Genomic DNA, 20450 nt, shown 5'->3' on the forward strand with positions numbered 1-20450 from the left:
GGAGCCACGGTCAACACTAAAACATCGCCGCTTTGCAGGGGAGGCCTCTGGCTCGGCGCAGCAGTGCAAAAGGATGAATCAATAAAATGTTATCAACCTAGCAGTTTGATTCCTCCACATTTACGCACACAGGCACTGGTAGATCTCAGCTCCCACAGGTCAATGTTATTTTACAGAGGTGCCCAATTCTCAGCAGTAAAACACGACTGGCCGACAGCACAACCTGGGCAAGGCTGAGGTGGAAGAAAGGGTTACTCAGTCACACATTTTAACAATGCATCAGAAATCAGGAGTGGATCTGCTGGGCCCTGACACCCGGATGAGCAGCTGCCTATGCCAAGAAGAGCCAAACGGCCACAGTGAAAGAATTTCACCAAACGGCAGCAGATGACTTTGATCCGAGTATAACACAGGGCTGGACATGTGAGGGCCCTGTCAGGCTTGGCCAGCAGCTTGCAGTTCCAAGCTGTGACTGAAGCCAGAAAAGTCCTCTTTCTACCCCACCAGAAGCTCCTGAGCTGTGCCATGAGGAAAGCTCAGAGGGAGAGGCCGTCCACCTGACAGCCCATGCAGTAACTGTCTTCTTACCCAATTCCGTTCTGGATACCTGAAGCTAACCCAAACCACAGAGGGGCGACTCCATTAGGCCAAACCCCGTTCTCTTATTTTACTGTTATAATGCTTAACATAAACTGAGAAAGCCGTAAGACACAAACACAAAATGCCAAAAACACTTTTGGCTTTTCTATTTGTACACATCCTTCTTCAATCATGTGTGCACATTTTCTTGCTCCTCAGTTCAGCTTCTCTCCACTCCTAGCAAGGAAGAAAAGCCTGGCTTCTCTCTCTCACCAAGCCTGTTTCCTGGGAAGGAGGCTTCCGTGCGGGTGCAGCCAGGTATCTGTCACTCTTCAGCTCCACGGCATGGATCTTCTCCAGTATCTGGAGTTGTCATTTGGCATGCACCCACACGTGCATGCACACGCATGCGTGCACAGACACTGCACACAGGCGGGTGACCGAAACGAGGAAAGGTTTATTTTCATTCATGATTTCAGCCAGTGGTCAGCTCAGCCTACTGCCCCAGGCTTTGGGGGAGGCAGAAGTAGCATGAGAAGGGTGTGGAGTAAGAACGGGGGGCTCACTTCACAGGGCCAAGAAGGAGTGGAAGGGGGAGGGGGAGACAGAGGGATTAAGGTTCAGCTGCAGGAATGCAATGCGGTACAGACCTCGAGGCCAGGCACCCACGCATCAGTCCCCACTTCCTGTTTCCATCACCTCCCAGTGGGTCATTTTCAGAAGCCCAACCTCTTATCACGTGAGGATTTGGGGGCAGTTTTGGAGGTAAAAACCACAGTGGCAGGGCAAAGTTAGCGAGTTCTAGCTGCCGCCACAGGTGGTTTGGTGCTGGTGCGGGAAGGCAGTGGGCGAGGCTGGGGAGAAAGGGAAGGGGCTCAGGGACCACTGTGTGGAGGGCCTGAAATGGAACGATTTGCCTCTCATCCTGGGATGCAGGAACCTTTGATGGTGATAGTCTGACTCTCCGTGGTTCCCAGATTCATGGGTCAGTGATGGCTATGGCTACTTGGATATCTAAGTATCCCAAGACCCACAGTATCTACAAAGCAAATATAAATAACAGTAAAATGAACAATGTGATTTACTGATCAAAAAGTGGACATTTGCTGGCTTCACACCTCCCTCTGTACAACACTATCTGACCTTCTGGCTGTCTTTGAGCTCCTTGATAAAACCATGGGCCCGGTTTCTATACTCCAGAACCACTTGGGGGTCCATTGATATCCGTTACATCAAAACAGCTAACGTGGTCATGAAGCAAACAGCAATACTGGTGCCGAGTCACAGAACACCAGTTCCAGAAGTGTATGCGGTTGCTAAGCACAGCCCTGTAATTTCCCTGGAGGGAGCACAGGGCAGCAGCAACATGGGGTAGCCTTTATTCAGTGCTCCAGTGAGGCTCCTCGCTCCCCCAAACCCAGGTGACCACCAGGATTAACATTTCGATAAAAAAGTACCTGCCACAGATCAAGCTCCCTACACCAAGTCAAGACAAATACATCTAAGTTCAAAGCCAGAGCCTGCTGGGAAGGTAACACACAAAACCTCTGCAGACGTGTTAGCCCTGAAGGGCAGGCATGGCTGCAGGTTCCAGTGTTTAAGTGTTCAAACAGAAATGAGACTTTAATTTATGCTGGGAAAATAAAAACAGATTAATAAGATCCAAGTCAAGCTGCTAGAAGAGGTTTTCCTTTGCCAAAAGACAGACGCTGTGAGTTTCCCTAAACAGGTTATCATTTTAACACTGTAAAGCACTGCACTTATTTTTTAAATAGCAAAACTACAATTATCTCTGCACGTCCCGTATCGCCGCTCTGCAGTGTTCCAGCGTAACGAACCAACTGTCAGTGATACGGGAGGGATGGGGATGTCTGTGCACGCCAGACAGCAGGCCTTATCAAAACCCAGCCCCACTAATCCTTTTTCTTACATCAGAAATCAAATAACTTCCCAGAGTGGGGCCATAGTCTCACCAAGAGCAGTTCCACTGGGAGACAGCAAGTTGAGATTAACGGCGCACTGTGTTAGGGAATAAATAGATAAGCGTTTGCTTCCAGTCCCAGTGGTGCACAGAGCAGGGCTCCCTCCACAGTGCACAGACAAGGCCCTACATCGCGCATGGTCTTAGCACTGGTATTTACCCTCCCTGAGGGTGACTGGGACGTCCGCAATGAACAACGCGCTCGCTGAAGATGCCATTTCTAACAACCACAGTTTGACCTGCATGGCATTTACGCCGAAGAGAATAATATTATGTAAGCCCTGATAAGGGAGAAATGCAATAAGAGGATCCCAGATAACCGCGTATGGAGGGGACGCTTTTCTGATAGGGTGAGCGCCTTTCAAAGTGAGAAAACAATGTGATTTTCTGCTTGGCAGACAGGAGCAATAGACACAGGACGGGGTCTGGGGCCTCCTATCTCAGGAACAGCCCCTCAGCAACCCAGGGACTGCAGGAAGTGATTAATTAGTCCTTCCTTGAAGTCAAACCTTAGAAAGCCGCTGGGGGACTCTTGATGTGCATGTCAGAAAACGCTATCCTTCCGGAAATCTTTTCTGGGAACCCAACAATGGCGCATGCCTCTGAAGGTCCCAGCACCAGCAGGCTGCAGCCTTGGGCTGCCAAGAGGGGCGACTGTAAAAAGGACACTAACTGGGGGCTTCTTTTGTGCAACGAGGAAAATCCATCAATGACACAGTTTTAAGGGAAAGAAGGAAGCCACCAAGTACAAGAGCAGCACCGTGCTGCCAGACCGCTGCTCCTGCTGGCCACTGCCCACAGGCCTGCACCCCGGCCACCAGCTCCTGGCTGCCCGCCCAGGTGAGCTGTCTTGTTTGAACACAGCGCATGCAAACCTGAGTGAGCCAGACCCAGTCCCCACCCTACCTAAGAAAGAAACCTTTGCATGATGAGGGGAGGACTGATCCACACTCCGTCTTTTTGTTTCTGGCAAAATCCAGATTGGCTCTTGCTGTGACAGCATCTCCTCATTAGTGGCGCCTTTTCTCGTGTTCCAGGGAGAAGCACAAGCACAGGCTGATAGCGCTGGAAAACCGAACTCTCCCCTTCCTCTCACATGTCCTCGTGCTCGGGTGAGGACGGTGGGGGGGGGGGGGTGAAGGCCACAGAGGTGGCACCTGGCAAGCACCGGAGCCTGCCAGAGTTTAAACACAGAGATGCGGCCTTCCCGGCTGGACACCAAGGCAGAGAACCACAGCCCGCGGCTCCGTGCCGCAGGGCAGTCTAATCCTGCTCACAAGGAAATCTCAAAGACAGCCCACTGGCCCCCAGCAGTGCCAAGTCAGCAGCAGGTGGGACGCAGAAGGCCATTCTGTGTCACGGGGAGAAGGAGCCTCCTGGTCAGTCGGCTCAGTTTAATACAGCAGAAGATGCTGGGCCCAGAGAGTGCAGGGATATTAGCGCTCAGACAGCAACCTCTTCTTTAAGCCCAGCTTTCAGAAGTGTCCGTGCGTCCTGACACAGGCAGGCCTGTCTCTTCCCACTCCAGCCTGCATCCCAGGCAAAGCAAACAGGAAGGTGGGATGTGAAAGCAGAGATTCTGAGATGAGTGGACCTTATACTCTCGCCTGTCCACTCTCCCTGTAAAACCCCAGAAAGTTCCGGAGACTCTGTGCGTAGGAATTCCTACGTAAAGAAGTGAAGAAAACCCCACTGTAACGCACAGGCTGCAACCAAAGTTGGTCACCCCCATCCTCTAGCAGCTGGCACCTTCGGAACTTCACACCTGCTCTCCTGTGAGGCCGCACCGTAGGTTCACGGGGACCAGATCCACCCCAGTAAAACGCTCCTGCAGCCTCCAGGCACACAGCTCCCGAGACCCTGTTAACTGCTTACATCAAAACCACTCCAGAGAAACACTCACCACTCGGCCAGCACCTCACCACATCACCCCTCCCGCAGAAGGACGCTCCTCAGGCAAAGCCCCACACCACTTTCCAAGGCTACCAGGCTGCAAAATGGATTTCAAAGGACCCTATAATTTTGGCAGTGTGACATTTTATGTCTTATAAGCTATTTTTATTAGCTAGGATTGCAGAAAATTGACGTTTCCAGCCATTAACCTTTCAAGCATGTAACTCTATTTTTTTCCCCTCCATGAAAGTGTATCTTATACTTCTAGAAGAATCAGTCCTTAAGCTGCCCAGCTCCTTTAAGGAAGACAATTCATTGTGAAGCCACCTCTCTCTCATCAAGAAAATATAAGTTCTACAATTTTACAGACTTTTGATCACAATTTTATAGCCTTCAGCCCGGCACTGGAATTCTGTCTTTATCTTAAAATATAAGAACTGGATAAGACAAGTTGTATAATCTCTTTTTTGTATCTAAGGGATGATGGGAAAGAGTAAGATAACTTAAGAAAAAAACAGGGCTCTCTTGGGAATAACTCGCTTCCCCATTGGTTCCTTGGCACGCAGGCATTAAATACGATGTGACACTGCCCAATCAGACCAATACCCTGTTAATAAATAACACAGTGCGTAACTTACATTCCTGCGCTCTGCCCTCTCCCGTGAGTCTACGGAGCTTTAAATAAGTCACTCTATAATTTACTTACTCAATTTTAAAAACACGCCTTTTGCCAAAAGGTCTCTGGCCACACATCAGAATATGAAGGCCAATAAGGAGAAAGTCCCCAAACAAAACCATAAAAACTTATCGAATGAGGCCACCATCTAATGGGCAAAATCACTGCCTCAAAGGTCAGCTCACACCAACCACACCTTCCAGGGAGCTCCAAAGCTTGAAGGGGTGGGGGAGGCCTGTCCCCAGGTTTCAGGTAAGGAGAGGGACTGGCTGAGCCCAGGGCTCAGAAGGGAGGAGGGCAGAGAGTGACCTGGCTGGGCGCGGGTGGGGCTGACTTGTGTCTGTGTCCGCTCATAAACCCAGTGAGGCGGGACACCAGCCAGGCGGCCCCACCATGAGCCCAGCTCCTCCCTCACACTGCACAGGGTCAGCTCGCCAGCCCCAGAACCCCAGTGGGAAGCCAGGACAAGACCCCATTCTACCAAAGGACACAGCCCACAGCAAGATGCACCTAGTACTGCACGTCTGGTGACCGAGACCAGATCTCCAGGCTGGTGGGATGCACACAGATGGAGCCCCACTCTGGGGTGATGCACACAGAGGCCTAGCCTCTTGGTAGGCTTGTCCAGGGCACAGCGGGAACTGTAGCCAGCAGTTCACTGTCACAGGCCCGCGCCCCATGCCTTGTCAGGTGGACCCCCCGCCACTGATGGGTGTGCAGGTCACCCTGCATGGTCCAGGGGAGAACCTGCCCGGTGCCCAGCACAGGGACCCCAGGATCCACAGACTGGAACCACAGAACAACTGTGCCGCCCACTCTTCCTGAGGGGCTATGCACGGGACAAAGATGGCGCTCCCATGGCGGGCCTGATGCTCGCCCAAGGTGTCCCCAGGATGCAGCAGACCGTATTTAGTCCTCGTTAACCAAACAGCAGTGGAAGCCCCTGACAGCGAACTACCAGCACTGCCATGACAGCCCACTAAAGGAAAAGGAGGAGGAAAGGGGACGTCCCCCTTCCTGCCTTGCTGATGTGTGCCAAGCTGGGCACCAGGAAAAGACCTGAGACAACTACTGGCCTGTCCAGCTCTCTGGCTCCCCAAGAGGCCTTTCCTGCTCCACCCCACTGCCCGGCTTTGGCTCTAGGTTCTGGTTGAGCTGCCCTGAGTCATAGCAGGAAAGTGTCACCTGCCGCCAGGCTGTTTCTTCTTTCAGAACCTCAGAACCTCCTCTTGGGCTCCAAGACAGAGAAGCAACAGCCCCATTAACAGCCTGGCTTCCAGCGCCAGTCACCGTCTCTGCGCAGACCAGGTCCTTTCCAACCAGCACCAACCTCTGGGATGCTCACGGCAACCCAGAGAAGCGGGACAGCCAGGCTGGGTGAGCTCAGCAGCCCATACCGGGCAGGCCTGGGGCTGTGTCTCAGCCACCGACATCTCCAGTGACGGGGGGAAGCCCTCAGACCCCAGCCAGGAGCTGCTTCTGAGTCGCAGGGCCACCCCCACGGGAGCAAAGCAGCTGGGCAGCAAAAGCACGGCTGCCTGAAACACAAAAAGTAAGACACTCGCAGCCAGAAATAATGCCTTTTTGCATTTCCAGAGGAAAGCAGTCTCGGGGAGAGAAGAGGCCTGTTCTGTAATCGCTTCCTCCTGCGTGCCTGTTACCTCACGTTCAGCAGCAGAGGGGGGTGTGCCGTCCTTCTGTACCCCGAGCAATCCACTCCCAAAGGCGGCCCACAGATTAGTCAAACATTTACAGTGTGGCCACAGGATACCATCCGAGCCATAATCCTCGTTAAGATTCCATCTGAGAGCCAGGAATAATGGGAGGAGAACAAATGCTCCGTATACATTTTAATTCCAATAAAATGGTCCTGTGTCACATGTCGTAATGTAAACTGCTGTATTACAACACTAAAGAGCCCCATTTATGTCCCAGCAAGATGGAGCACAGGACATCGCCTCTGCCGCCCACCTGCACCGCACATCCAGATGCCGGATACCACTGAGGCCTCCTTCATGGACAACACAGCGGCCAGTCGCCCACCCTTGGAAATCTGAAGTGAAAATCTCCTGAGGCCAGAAGCCCCGGGCTCTCATGAATCCCAGTTCCCTGGGAGACAGATTAACAGGAAGATTCTAGGCCACATCCTCAAATTTCCGACTCAGTGGGTGGGTTAGTTTCCCGTGGCTGCTGTAACAGGTGAGCAGGAACGCGGGGGAGTAAGATAACAGAAATTTATTCTGCTGCAGTTCTGCAGACAGAAATCTGCGGTGGCGGAGTCCTGGGGCTATGCTCCCTTCAGCCTTCAGCAGAGAATCCTTCCTGCCTCTTCTGGCATCCTGGGACTCCAAGTGTTCCTTGGCTTGTGGCCCCGTCAGCACTGTTTCTGCCTCCTCTTGGCATGACCTCCTCTGCGTCCACATCTTCTGACTTGGAAGCAAAGTCTTCTCTGGATTTGGGACACACCCCTTAGCCAACATGATTCATCTGGTGATTCTTGAATACATCTACAAACACTCTTTCTCTAAATGACGTCACACACACAGGGTTGTGGTAGAGGAGTTCTTTGGGGTCCCACCTGTAGTAAATGCAGGACAGGACCCAGGAGCCTGGCAATTTAGCAAGGGTCCCCAGGGCAGGGAGGGCCCTCTCCCTGTCCTCCTTGCAGTGGGCTCGGCCTTGGCTCTTCTGAAGGCCGAAGCCACCACTTCACTCCTAGCAAGCCTGTGCACCAGGGCTCCCTCTGGGCTTTCCAAGCAGATCAGCATAGATGGCATCCAAGCTTGTATTTGGGCAGCAGAAACAATGGTCAGCAGAAAATCTGACACTCTTCCAACTCAGATGCACAGACATCCATGCAAACCCTGAAATAATCTGGAGGCCAAGTCTTCCTCTTCCGAATGCAAAGAGAGAAAAACAGCCAGGTCCTCCTTCCGGGCGGACATGACACTCGCACACCCTCACCAAGAACTGGAAGTCCTGTCCCAAATGCAAAGTGAAGCCCTCCATGCAACATTCTTTGCCTGTGCAGGGCTAGCGTCCTGCTTGGCAGGGAGTGCGCACACTCGCTGAGCAAGCCCCAGGCAGCACCCCTAGGCCTGTGGGTGCCCATCTGACTCCGAGGGTTTACCTCAACCCCTCCTCAATCCTCAGGCCCATCAGCAGAAAACACAGTGAATCCACACAGGGCAAAGTTGAAAACGGTCAGATGGAGAGCTGCCCTGCACCTGCAGCACAGGCTCGTCTCTGGGAACCTCTGAGGACCCAGGAAGCCCCTGCCCACTGAAGTCTTACAGTGGACTCTGGAGAGAGCAGAGACCGCATGGTCGGGGAGAGAGCTCTGCCTGGTCCTCCGTGCTCAGGGCTGCTCCTGGAACCATGGGTCACGATGCACAGTGCAGGATGCACAAGTATTCGGTCAGCAGCAGCCAAGAGGAAGAATTCTGCCACTGTCTAAACACAAAGTAGCCTCCAAGACTCTTAGGGCATGGCCCCCAGTGTGGGGACATTCACACCTGGGGGAGTGACTGGACCCACCGCCAGCTGATTAGCTCATGGGTGGTGGGGACTCGGGGCCCAGCTTCAGGAAGCGAGTCACCCTGGGGAGGTGCAGCTCTGGAGGGTGTGTCTGTCTCCCTTCCTTACTCTGTGTTTACAGGCTGCCAACAGTGGGCCGGCCCTCTTCTGCCCGTCCCCTCTGCCATGAAGATTTTGCCTTGGGGCCAGCAGATCATAGACGGAAACCTGTGAAACCACTGTGCACACTGGCACTGAGTTCCAGCAACGGCAAGGTAGGGTAGAATTAGAAAATGCCTGTACCGGAGACACATGCACACTACCATCAGACATGCGAGTGGTCAGCAGGGAGGACTCTGCTGGGCTACTAAATGAAGGACCTGGAGACTGGCAGGCCCAACATCATCACAAGTACTCTTAACAGTGCACGAGGAGACGGGCAGGGGAGGGGAGAGGGCACCATGGAGAAGGGAGAGACACATGGTATCGCCAGCTTTGAAGATGGAGGAAGGGACCCTGAGCCAAGGGTTGCAGGCGGCCTCTGGGAGTCAGAATGGGGAGGAAACAGGAGTCTCTGCTGCAGCCTCTAGAGGGAACCAGCCCTGCCACACAGCTTCCTGATCTCTGCCCCCTGAGGCCGAACTCCTGCTCTTATGATTCTGAACTGTGCAGTAACAGATTTGCACCCAATTTGTGGTGACAGATACAATCTGTAAACTGAGCAAGACCCTCGCTGGCCAAGGCTGGGGAGACGGAGCACTGACTATGGGTTAAGTCTGCACACCTACCCTGACCCTGGACTTTCCAACTGCTCTGAACCTGCAGGTACAGCCCGAGCATGATGCAAAGTGACACAGGAGCATGCGGTGAGTTCTCCACCCCTGCTGCTTCCCAGGTCCCTGATGGGGAGCTGGAAGGAAACGGACATTGAAGGACAAGGACATCAAAGGCGACCAAGTGGTTTTCATTCTCTTCTGATTAAGAACCAGAGAGAAAGGCCCCCGCTGATGGAGAGGAACCAACCTGAGGCAGTACCAGAGGCTGCCAGTAGAGGGCAGCGCAGAGCTTGGGCAAAAAAACAAAAAACCAAACAAAAAAACCCCACCAAAATTGATCCTTTTGACAAAAAGCGGAGTTTTACAAGCTTACAAGCAAGCTCCGTTTGCAGCACATCGCTGCGCCGCTCTGGGGTTTAAAGGAGCAGCCTCGGCCGTGAGGTTTTACAAGAACACACTTGGGAGAACTTTATCGCCCTTGGTGGAAACAAACTTCGCTCAGCTTATGGTATTATTTTTTATAGTGGAATTCACTCGGAGGAAAATTTGCTCTTTCAAACAGCCAAAATAATAGGCACATACTCTGGAAAGATGAATGCTTGCGTGCTCTCTCTCTCAGTTCATGATTAGTTCTGGCATTTTCTTAACCATACTTTCAGAGAGAAAAGGGAAGGACGGAAGAGAGAGGAGGGAAGGATGGACAGAAGGAACGATGCAGGACCTTTTCTTAATTTTAACCACACCCATCTGCCCCTAAGGGAATTCACAAATTCCTACATTTTGAAATTAGTGTCATGAAGCAAATACCAGAACTAATGGTGCACCCACCACCCCTTATTTAAACTGTAGTATGAATTTCATGTGAATTAAAAAAAGAAAAACCCTGCAGGGTAGAATTAGAAAATCACTATTCCTGAAACAAAGAATTTGTAGGTCCTGGCAGCTGACACAGAAATCTAAGCGCCCTCAGCAGCAGCGGAGGGGCTCCTGTGCCTCAGAGGGCCACCCATGGAGGCACGGTGTCCCCGGTGGCACAGTGTGGTGGATGCCTGCGGGTTCTGCTCCAGGGCTCATGCGGCCCCTCCCTCCTGAGCTTAGGAGGAAGCCCTGAGTGCACCCCAGAACTGGCCTAGGCGGGAAGGCCATGTGTGGACACACAGGGACCATCTGCTCCAAGGTCCTCTCAAGACAGCATGGAGGACCCAGGTTGCAGGGCCTCTCTGTTCGCTCAGATCCACCATGTCAGTGTCCCAGCGCCCTGGGTGTAATGGGATCCGGGCTGATGAGCTCAGGTTTCTGGTCCTTTCTCACGCTGCTCTGCCGCACTGGTAGTCTGCGGAAGGACTGGGAAACCTGAGCTTTTCCAACGCCCTACAAGGCTTTGGAACCCATGTGCCCAGAGATGGGACCCACTTCAGCGGAGCCCTGGGACGTGAGCAGTGGTGATCGAGCTCCTGACCGTGGCACCTGCTGCAGCCTCCCACCAAGACACAGCAGCAGTCTGCATGCTGGGCTGTCGCCTGTGCATGGCATCTGGGGGATCCCCCAACTGCAGGCAGCTTCTGGGCCCTGAATTCCACCGATGCTGACATCACAGGGAGACAGGAAATAGTCTGGGACTCAGGCTAAACGAGCTGGCAGAGAAGCATTTTCAGGCTGACCTGGTGGCCCTGCTGATGGTCGATTTCTAGACCCTTCCATGGGAACATTTTCACCTCCCTGAAGGGCATTTTGAAGATTAAATGTACACTGTATGTGAAGAATGACTGGGACGTCTAACGTCCTCACATCAAAGTCACACAGGGTCCCACACTCCGTCATCACACAGGACCCGGACACAGCCTGAATCACCCGTAGTGCGAGTGGACGCGTCCTCAGGTCTGCATGGGGCAGGGCCTGCCTGGTGCCAGGGATCACGGGCAGGAGGGTGAGGGGCACATCCTGACCCTGTGGAGAAGCAGGTGATTCCAGGTGACAGCTGCCACTCCCAGGAGCCTCAGTCTCCTCCTGTGCGGCATGACCAGGACACCTGGTCCCTTGGGCTGCAAGGCACAGTGAGGACAGGTGGCTGCAGGCAGGAGGCATGTGGCAACAGTATGCAAAAGACAGTGTTGTGGCAGAACGCAGGGGCCTCCCACAAAGGAGCAGCACCCCAGCCCTTTAACTTTGAGGCCTGGTCTTGCTAGGTAGCCCAAACTTGCAACCCTCCTGCCTCAGCCTCTCTCAGCGCTAGAACTACAGGTTGTGCCACCGCCATCAGCTGTTTTGTTCTCAATCATGACATCTGGGGCCCTCTCGGTGTGTGGGCTGTGGCCTGGGAGCCAGCCTCACACAGCACTCTGTGTCACCATGGAGCCCCCCTGCCCTTGCTCTGATAGCAGCCAGACCTGCAGGCCCTTTAACCCGGGGCCCGGGCAGAACCACAGCAGGGAAAAGCTGCAGGAAAACCCAGCTGACCACAGCCCATGATGGGCTGGGACCGCCCCAAAGACAGCTGGAGGGCACGCCGGGCCCCTTGTGCTCTGGACCAGTGATCTCGAGCCCCTGAGGCGATGGGCAATGGGTAGAGGAGTCTTCCTGCTCCGTGGGAGGCGCTGCTTCCGGTGTCCGGCCCGGCCTCATCCCCCTCTGCTTCCTGCAGCCACAGGCAGGGGACAGAGGAACCCGACAGGGCACGCCACCGCTTCCCTCAGGGGCTCGCCAGGAGCCCGGCTGGGAGTCCCCATATGCTGGTGGCCTGGGCAGGTGGCCCTGGTCTCACATCCTAGCTGCCCACTTGTGTTCTGGCCATGGGAAAACCCTGAAGTGGTGGTCACTGGTTCCCTTATTCAACGAAGCTTTGCAAAGCACCCACAGCATGGCGTCAGCCGGTATGGAGTGCAGCCTCTGATTCACAGAGGAGCAGAGGGCTGTGGGGCTGGAGGGGCACGGAGGGCAGAGGTGGCTGCAGCCCGGGGCTCAGAGCAGGGCTGCACCTGCTGGAGTGCAGAGCCAGCGGCCTGGCCAAGAGCCCCATTGCCTGGACAGGGGGTATGGAGACAGGTGAAATAAGAGACAGAGACAGGTTAGTGAGGTGTGCAGGGGCTGGAGGTCTGTGCCTTGGGGTGGGCGAAGGCAAGGACCTTTGCTGGCCACTAGCAATCGCACGTCCAGGGCAGACGATGTGCTTTTCCTGAAACAGGGTGGCAACTGCTGTGGGCTGGTGAAAAGTTCCAGCCCGGCTCACGGGGCAGGATGAGGCCAGTCTTGTCACCCTCCAGACTCTATTTGCAACTTGAGGTCCCGGACAGGACGGGCTCTCCCTTTCTCCGTTGTGGACACACACAGCAAGTCACCTCGTCAGTCTCACCCCCCAGGAGACAGCAGTTTAGGGCTCTGCAGCTGTGCAAGGACTGGTTCTGTCCACCCTCTTCAAAGCTACAAAACACCCGTGCAACTCTGGATATCATGCCTGTGTTCCAGCCAGGACAAGGAGAAGAAGGCAGGCTGGCCATCAAGCTGAACTCGATAGACTAAATCAGAGGCCACTGATGGAAGGAGGCCCCTCACCACCCTGGTGCTGGGAGCCTGGAGGCCAAGCTCAGGCAGTGCTCCCTGCAGTTCCCAGCTGGGCTGCTGGCCTCAGTTGAGGGCTGGGCCACACCCACCTGCAGTAAAGCCACGCCCACCCAAGCAAACCACGCCCACAGGTACAAGGCCATGCTGGCTTCTGGGCCAGGCCTCTGGTGACACTGTCCAGGTAAGCATAGCTGCCCACACCAAGGCGAGCCTGGGCTACCTGATAACAGGCTCCTGGCCTTACTCAGGCCCTACCCCGGACACGTTCCTGATTACTGACTCTGGCCTTCGTCTGGCTCCTCAGCCATCTTCTCCCTGTATGTCATTCAGTCATTCAGCAATCCACTGCCTGTCTGCTCTGCTCTGGTTGTGGAGCTAGGGAAACCGTGCCAGGGGGTCAACCACTAGGCACCCCTTCCTCCTTCCTGAAACAGAACACGCCCTCCCTCAGCAAGGAGCTCAGTTATGGTCAGTGTGAGCCAAAAAGACAAACAGCGCTCTGTTGCACAGCCTCCTCAGCACATTCAGAAGCAGTGACATGTGACCTAGCCCCACTGCTAACGTGAACCTCTGCGGGGTCCTGGGAAAGCGCTCTCCTAATACAGAAAGGAAATGTGGACAGCGCTAGTCTGCCCTCCTTTCCAGCTCAGAACTCAGAGGAAACACAGGGAACCACAGCAGCTGGTTTGCAACAATGAGTCAGTAAATCGACAAACCAAACCCGGCAGAACGATAAGGATGAAGCTGATGATGGTGTCAGCCCTCTGCTGCTCCTGCCCTTGACGGTACCTCGCCCTCATCGCAGTGTGAGAAAAGTGAGCCCCATATTCAAGGCCCTGTTAAGTGGGTTTTATCAAGAACCAAGAACACCTTGACTACTACGCAGGGAGGAAAGCACGGCAAGGCTCGGCCTCTGTGACCCTCACAGTCTAAGTGGCCGAGGAGCAGCGGCGACAGTGCCCAGGAGGGTCCCAAGCTAATTCGGGGATGTGGCGGGCGGGGTGGGGGCGGAAGCTTTCCTGAGGAAATCACATCCTGGTTCAAACCGAAACCCCCCATTCCGTGCTGTCGAGCCCCAGGGACCCCCACTCCTCCACAGTGCACAGATCCCTCCCTCGCGCCCCTCCGAGAACATGGTGGATGCCCACCCAGGGCCCTGACAAGAGGTCAGCGCCACCCACACCCAGAGGCACCCTGCTGGGTGACCCTGTATGGACGGCTCTGCTGGGGACAGTGCAGGCAGCACACAGGCCCAGGTTCTCTGCCGCCTGACTGTGAATTATTAACGGCACACAGAAAGGGACACCGGCCTGTAGAAGGCCCGTGTGGCCTGAGGGAAGCAGCGGGACGGGCCTGTTTCAGTGCCACAGCGACAGCACCAAGGTGCAGGGTCCCAGCTGGGCTGAGAGCCTGGTGGTTACATCACAACGCTCTGCAGTCACAGCAGACGGGGACCGCGGGCGGCAGGGACCCCGTGAGGCCACAGAGCAGCAGACCAGCACCCTGGATTTCCACACGCAGAGGCTCCACTGCGCTGAGGGTTTGCAATAGATAGTATTTCTTAACCTATTGGGGAAAACTATTTTAAGCCTAATTAGCATGAAATTTTTAGAATGCAAATGCTTTTCATTTAGACATAAAACAAAATGCCACGACATTTCTTCCATCCATTTATCATAAACAAGTTAATTACTGTGTAACGAATTGCTCCTGCTGGAATCCGAGTGCCGTGGGGCCGTGGGCTCGGACTCGGGCACAGGGAGCCGCAGTCTGGTCCTAACTGGCGCGTGGCCCTCGGCTGGGCTCTGCTCCTCAAAGCAGGGCTAAGTTCTCTCTGCTGGACTAACTCAGTCATAAGCACTCATTATCTAGTTAACGTGATTCCCACCAGAGTGACGGAAACACGGGCTTCTCATCTGTGTTTGACACAGGTACCCTTACTATGTCCTCAGTGCTGCAAAGTTTTCTATACACACAGAGAAATGTTTGCATGCCCTGGCTTGAGTGTGCGGCAGCTTGAGCGTCTGTCTCTGTGTGTGTAAAATTACTTGTAAGACAGAAAAGACAGCGCCCACCTTAGAAGGGGTGAGGGGAAGGAGGTGAGGAGGGGCGCTGCGGGCTGGTGGCAGAGACACAGTGTGACTTAAACCCACCCAGCAGACAGGCAAAGGGTCCCAGACCTCAGCTGCTGGCTGGAGAGGCCTTCGGGTCCTGCCCTGGCCAGGCCTGGCCAGGTGAGGCCTCATCTCAGGGTGAGCACGGGCTCAGAAGCCCACGTGTCCGCAGTGCCCGTGAGTGGGCGGGTCCAGGTTCGCCCAGGGTGATGTGGCTTCGTGTCCTCACTGCATGATCACCATGTAGGCCCAGGGGCCAGGTAAGCATCCAGCAGGGGTCTAGGCCCCCCCACCCTGTGCCCACAAGGAGCAAAGCACACTGTGAGTAGGACCACACACTGCGGTGCTGTCTGACTCTCACACCAGCTCAGAAGGTACGAGAATCTGCTGTCCATTCTCTTCCATCACAGGGCATCTTTGCATGACAGAAGAGACCCATTTCCTCCAGTCTAAAGGTGACTAAGGTCTGGGCACATTTAGTCTCATGCTCCCAGAGAGAGGCCTTAGGGGCGATTTCAGCACCACAGTTCAGAACACACAACCAGCAGGACTGAATGCTGCCCAGGGCTCAAGGGCAGCCTAGTTATGGGATCACAAGGTGTCATTGCAGCCCAAAGCCCAGGATGACGGCCGCCTGAGCCACTCCAGAGTGACACACGCATGAAAGGAGCTCAGCATCACTTGAAGCAGCTTCCTCCAGCACACCTGCTGAGGCGGTGCATCAGGAGCTGCCTGGAAATTTTCGCTTTTTCATAGTTAACCAGAGTCACTGGCATCACAATTCAGAAAACAAAACCAAAAAAGTAAGAAAAGTTGGATTCTGTGCAAAATACAAATGCTAATTCGCGTAACAAGGAACCAACAAGAAAATCAACAAGCTCCATCTGGAAGGGTGAGAATCTAGAAATTCACCCCACTGTGTGTGTGAGCAGCTTACACACATGTACACACACACACACACACACACACACACACACACACACACACCAGAAAGTGCTATCAGCCCTGGGGAGAAAAGTCTCCACTTCCCAGAACACAAATCTAGGGACGAAGTCGACGGCCCGAGGATGATTTAGGTGAACCATGAAACTGGGCTTTATTGAAAGTCGGCTTCCCCAGCTCAGAGATGGCCGCTTGTGGGAAACTGAGGCCAAGAGGGAAGGTCGGACTCCCAAATCCTGGGAAAGCAAGAACTTACTTACTTCCCTATGCAAATATAAAGTTTAATTCATTCCTCTCCAAAGAGAAACAGATCGATATGTGGAATGATCTATAGTCCTAGAGTTCTGGAGCTGCCAGACTTCCCCACCAAACCCTGGAAGCCAGGCTGCAAGCAGCAGGAAGTGAACTCGTAGTTCCCGCTGCGTGTGTGTTTTCATGTTGTCAGTGGGGCAGTAATGGAAATGAACGCCACATTTGCGAACAGAACGTCTGTGGGCTTATTTACTGCATTTCCAACAACATCGTCTGCTTTATCATGCATTTCAAAGCAGGGATAATTTAAGAATCCAGAATTTCATACATAAAAATACTCGGTAAGAAAGTCTCTCTCTGCACATTATTTGGGTGACGTTACTTCCGAATTCCAATTTGTTGCCCAGGAAATGATTCACCTCATTCAAAAATGACAAGGATTCTGAATCATTTACCTGGATGCCAAATGTCTCGTAGGTCCACATTGTACCTCACTGACCATCATCTTACAGAGAGCATCACACACAAACCAGCGCAGCCTGGCCTTGTCCCTGTAAAGGCCTCCCGCAGTGGGCAGTGCCCAGTGACCCCTCCCTCCTCCTCAGGCCTTGCCCTACCTTTGAGGAGCTTCTCTCCCTGCAGAATATTGGGGGAGATTAAAGCTGTGTAATCATCTTCAGAGAACCCAGCCTTGCAGGTCTCTCTGGCTGTAAGATCCTCATTATGGGCCTGAGAAAGAAAAGCGAGAGGTAAAAAAAATAAATAAATTCACAGACATGTAATCCACGCAGCGCGCACAGAGCCTGCTGTGTGCAGGTCTCTGGCTGAGACACCGCTGTAGATCACGGTCTCCACCCAGAGGTGACAGCCCCACACTCTGACTCTCTCTCTCTCTCTCTCTCTCTCTCTCTCTCTCTCTCTGTGTGTGTGTGTGTGTCTCTCTCGGGGTTCAGGTGGCTGGGGAGACTTTTCCCAGCACTGGACAGAGCACCGTGGTGCTGCAGGGCGTGAAGCCCACTGTCTGCCTGGCTGGGGACTATCAGGTCTCACTGGTACACAGCTGGGGAAGCAGGAGAGCGGGCCAAAGGCAAAGGCAGGAGACTGAGGTCAGTCATCCAAGCCTCGGGGGAGGCCAAGCCCAGCCGAGGCCAGCTCTGCCCAGATCCTTCTCTCTGGGGTGCCAGGGCTCTGGGTGCAGGGTGCGGGAGCTGGAGGCAGGCTGCTCCTGCCCTGCTGCAGGCTGCACCGGTGACAGAGAAGGAAAAGAAGGGAAGAAAGGGGATTTCTAGGACTCCCTCAGAGCTGGAGAGGAAGCCAGCTCCGCTGGGCTGCAAGGAAGCAGGTGGCAGGGCTGGCTTCCACCCTCCAGTCCTCCCCTGCTGCTTCCCCCAGACACCTGTGCCTCCTCGCACCCCATCTCCATCCCATCCGGACAGGGTGTGAGTTTTTCTGTCCTGGGCAGCTCGCTCCTCTGGAAGTCTAGCGCCCATGTGAGCCAGGCTGGGCAGCAGGACTCCTCCCAGGCTGCAGGGGGTAGGAAGACAGTCAGCGAACGCCAGTCAGCCCGGCTACAGCAGAGGGAGCACAGCGTGCCCCCGCTCCCCGGCGAGCGCAGGGGCCCCCGCGGCGCAGCCGCACCCGCAGTCGCGCCTCCTCGGGCGGAACGCGCCTCCCCGCCCGCCCGCGGCTCCCACCAGCCCGCAGCTCCGCTAGCTCGGACGGCTCCGGAGCGGGAGCTCCTCCAGCCAAAAGCACCGGGGCGGGAGCGAGGAAGGGAGGCAGGGCGCGGGGGCTTCCCTGGAAAACGCTCGCAGCCGCGGCTAGGTTCCCGGGAACAAAGCTTCGGAGAGCACCCGCAGGCCGGGGAGGCGGGACTCGTCCCGGAAAGTTTCGATCCGCCCGGCGGCCGTGTGCCCGGAGCACCGCGCGCCCCGGGCTCGGAGCCTGCCTCGGGCCACCCGCACTTGTGTATTCCCGAGGTCACCGCGGCGAGGCCGGGGAGGAGGCAGCGAGGCCGATCGGCCGCGAGAGGGGGTGCCTGCAACTCCCGCGCCCCTCCGCCTCCGCCCAGGGCGCCCCCGGAGCGGCCGCGCACGCCCCCCTGCGGGCCCGGCGCCCCCCACGCACGGAGCGGGGCCGCGGCCGCGGGCTCGGCGGGAAGCAGCCGGCGCCCGCTCACTCCGCGGGGCGGAGGCCACCCTGCGCCCGCCGGTGCCACCTTGCCGGTTCCCCCCAAGTCGCCCGGACCCCGGAGACGCGGGCTCCAGCCCGCTCCCAGGACTCGGCGCCCCGCGGTCCCCATCCGCCACCGCCGCGGCCGAAGTCCTGCCGGCACGCACAGCACCGGGGCGCCCCCGCGCTGCGGACCCCAGCCCCGCGCCCTGGCCCCGGGCCGCCGTCCGCAGGCTCCCCACGCCCGCAGCCCGGGCCGGGCTCGGCTCGCCAACTCCGGAGCGCGCGGCGCCCGGGCGGTGGAGGGCGCGCCGGCTCCGCCAGTGGGCAGCTCCGGGCAGCGGGCAGCGAATGCTCGGCGGGTCCCCGCGCGGGCGGAGGTCCCCGGGCTGCCCTGCCGCACCGCCTCTCCACCGCCCTCGACCCCAGCGCCTGCCCACTGCGGGCGGTTCACGGGGCGCCGGGCTGGACACAGCCGGGCGGCGGCGAAGGCGGCGGCGAAGGCGCCCGGAGAAGCCGGCCGGGCGAGTGCGCGAGCGAGCGGGCGGGCGACAACTTACCCGGAGCGCGCCGCAGAGCGAGAGCAGCACGAGGAGCTCCCCGGCGCCCGCGGTCATCTTCCCCGCCGCGCCGCCCGGCGCCCGCTGCCCGCCGCCCGCCGCCTGGACCCGCGGAGCCCGCCGCGCTCGCTGCCCGGCTCCGGGAGCCAGGCCAAGTCCGGCCGGCGGCGCGCTCCCTCGGCCGCTGCGTCCGCCGGCCTCGCAGCCGCCCGCGCCTCTGTTCCGCGCGCAGGAACTGCAGGTGAAGCCGCGCGGCCGCCCGCCCGCCCGCCGAGGCCCCGCCCCGCGGCCCGCGCTGCTCCGCTCGACGCGAGCCTTAAAGGCGCCGCGCCGCGCCGAGCCCGCGCCTGCCGCCTGGCTGCCTGGCTTCCCGCCGGCCCGGGCCTCGCTAGACGCCTGGAGCCGCTTCGGGCGAAGAGCCAAGGCCACTCCATCTGCAGAGGCCAAAGAAGAGGCGGGTGTGAAAAGCGAAGAGGATCCTGGGGTCGCTGTCCCAAGCCCTACATCCCTTCTGGATGGCGCGCGCCTGGCCTCAGGCCGACTTCCTTCCAGAGCCCAGAACAGGGGCGGCGCTGCGTCTGCCCGCGGAGCTCCAGGTGCCCTGAACTGCACGTTCCTCCTAAGGCCTAACCAGGGGCCCCCGAGGGAGCTCAGGAGCCACCTTGAGCGACCAGCAGGTGACAGGGAAAGAGGAACTGAGTCCCTTCCTTCCTTCGCCAGCCCTCCTATGCAGGGCCCAGCTCCCCATGGACCCTCGGCATCTGGACAGACGGGACCCAGGCTTGTTTGTGCATCCGAACGCGGTTAGGCCCCAGAAGCCAGGGAAGCAGTCCTCAGGGCCCCCACGGAAAGAAGAGATTCCGCACAGGTCAGACTGGTCTCTTTGCTCTGCCTGGGCGACTTCCAAGCCGTGGGACACTTCCTCGGGGATCACCTAGCGGAAAGCACGCCGGGCTGGAAAGTGAGTAAAGGCTGTGAGTGTCCTCTAGCTGGGAGATGTGAAGAAAAGTGATTTGTTTGCTCTGGTATTTCGGAGTTTCTTTGTCGTGGTCTGGAGGAGCTCGGTTTCCAGAATACATTAGTTCTGGTGTAAGAAACTCAAGGCGGGAGAAGAGGGGTGGAACTCTGGGACTCAAGGTCAGAGTCATCGTGGGCAGAAGCGCGGGGCTGGCGGGGGACAGAAGGCCCATGCTTCTCACCTCCTGGCCCTGGCTCTCACTGAGTTCCCCTTAAGGAAATCAGATTTCCAATGACCCCAGATGTGCAGTTTTGTCCAAGACACAAGGCTAGGTTTGATTTATCCACCTATGCCTACAGGACAAACCCAGCAGGGCCCCAAATTGGCCCAACTTGCCGCCCCTCCCCTGTCATGCCCCCCTCCCTGCCTGCAGGGGGAAGATGTTACCAGGTCTTGTGGCTGAATCTATCAGG

General features: G+C 56.5%; 1 protein-coding gene across 2 annotated transcripts in view; it reads right to left on the reverse strand.

Moving 5' to 3' along the window:
- Nucleotides 1–19231, reverse strand: part of Cdh4 (cadherin 4) — a 467544-nt gene extending 448313 nt beyond the window's left edge. Inside the window, exons 1-2 of one of the 2 annotated variants that reach the window (XM_063248080.1) lie at nucleotides 19020–19231; nucleotides 16905–17016 (exon numbers count right to left, since the gene is read on the reverse strand). In XM_063248080.1, the coding sequence (XP_063104150.1) occupies nucleotides 16905–17016; nucleotides 19020–19076 (169 nt within the window). In that variant the 5' untranslated portion in view covers nucleotides 19077–19231. Of the gene's footprint in view, nucleotides 1–16904; nucleotides 17017–17683; nucleotides 17799–19019 lie in introns of those variants that run through there. The other variant, XM_063248079.1, reaches the window with a different exon arrangement.
- Between the last annotated feature and the right edge of the window lie 1219 nt (nucleotides 19232–20450).

The sequence above is a fragment of the Cavia porcellus genome, unplaced genomic scaffold, assembly GCF_034190915.1.
Source record: "Cavia porcellus strain 051 isolate PalLab524CR breed Dunkin Hartley unplaced genomic scaffold, mCavPor4.1 scaffold_5, whole genome shotgun sequence".
Classification (NCBI taxonomy): domain Eukaryota; kingdom Metazoa; phylum Chordata; class Mammalia; order Rodentia; family Caviidae; genus Cavia; species Cavia porcellus.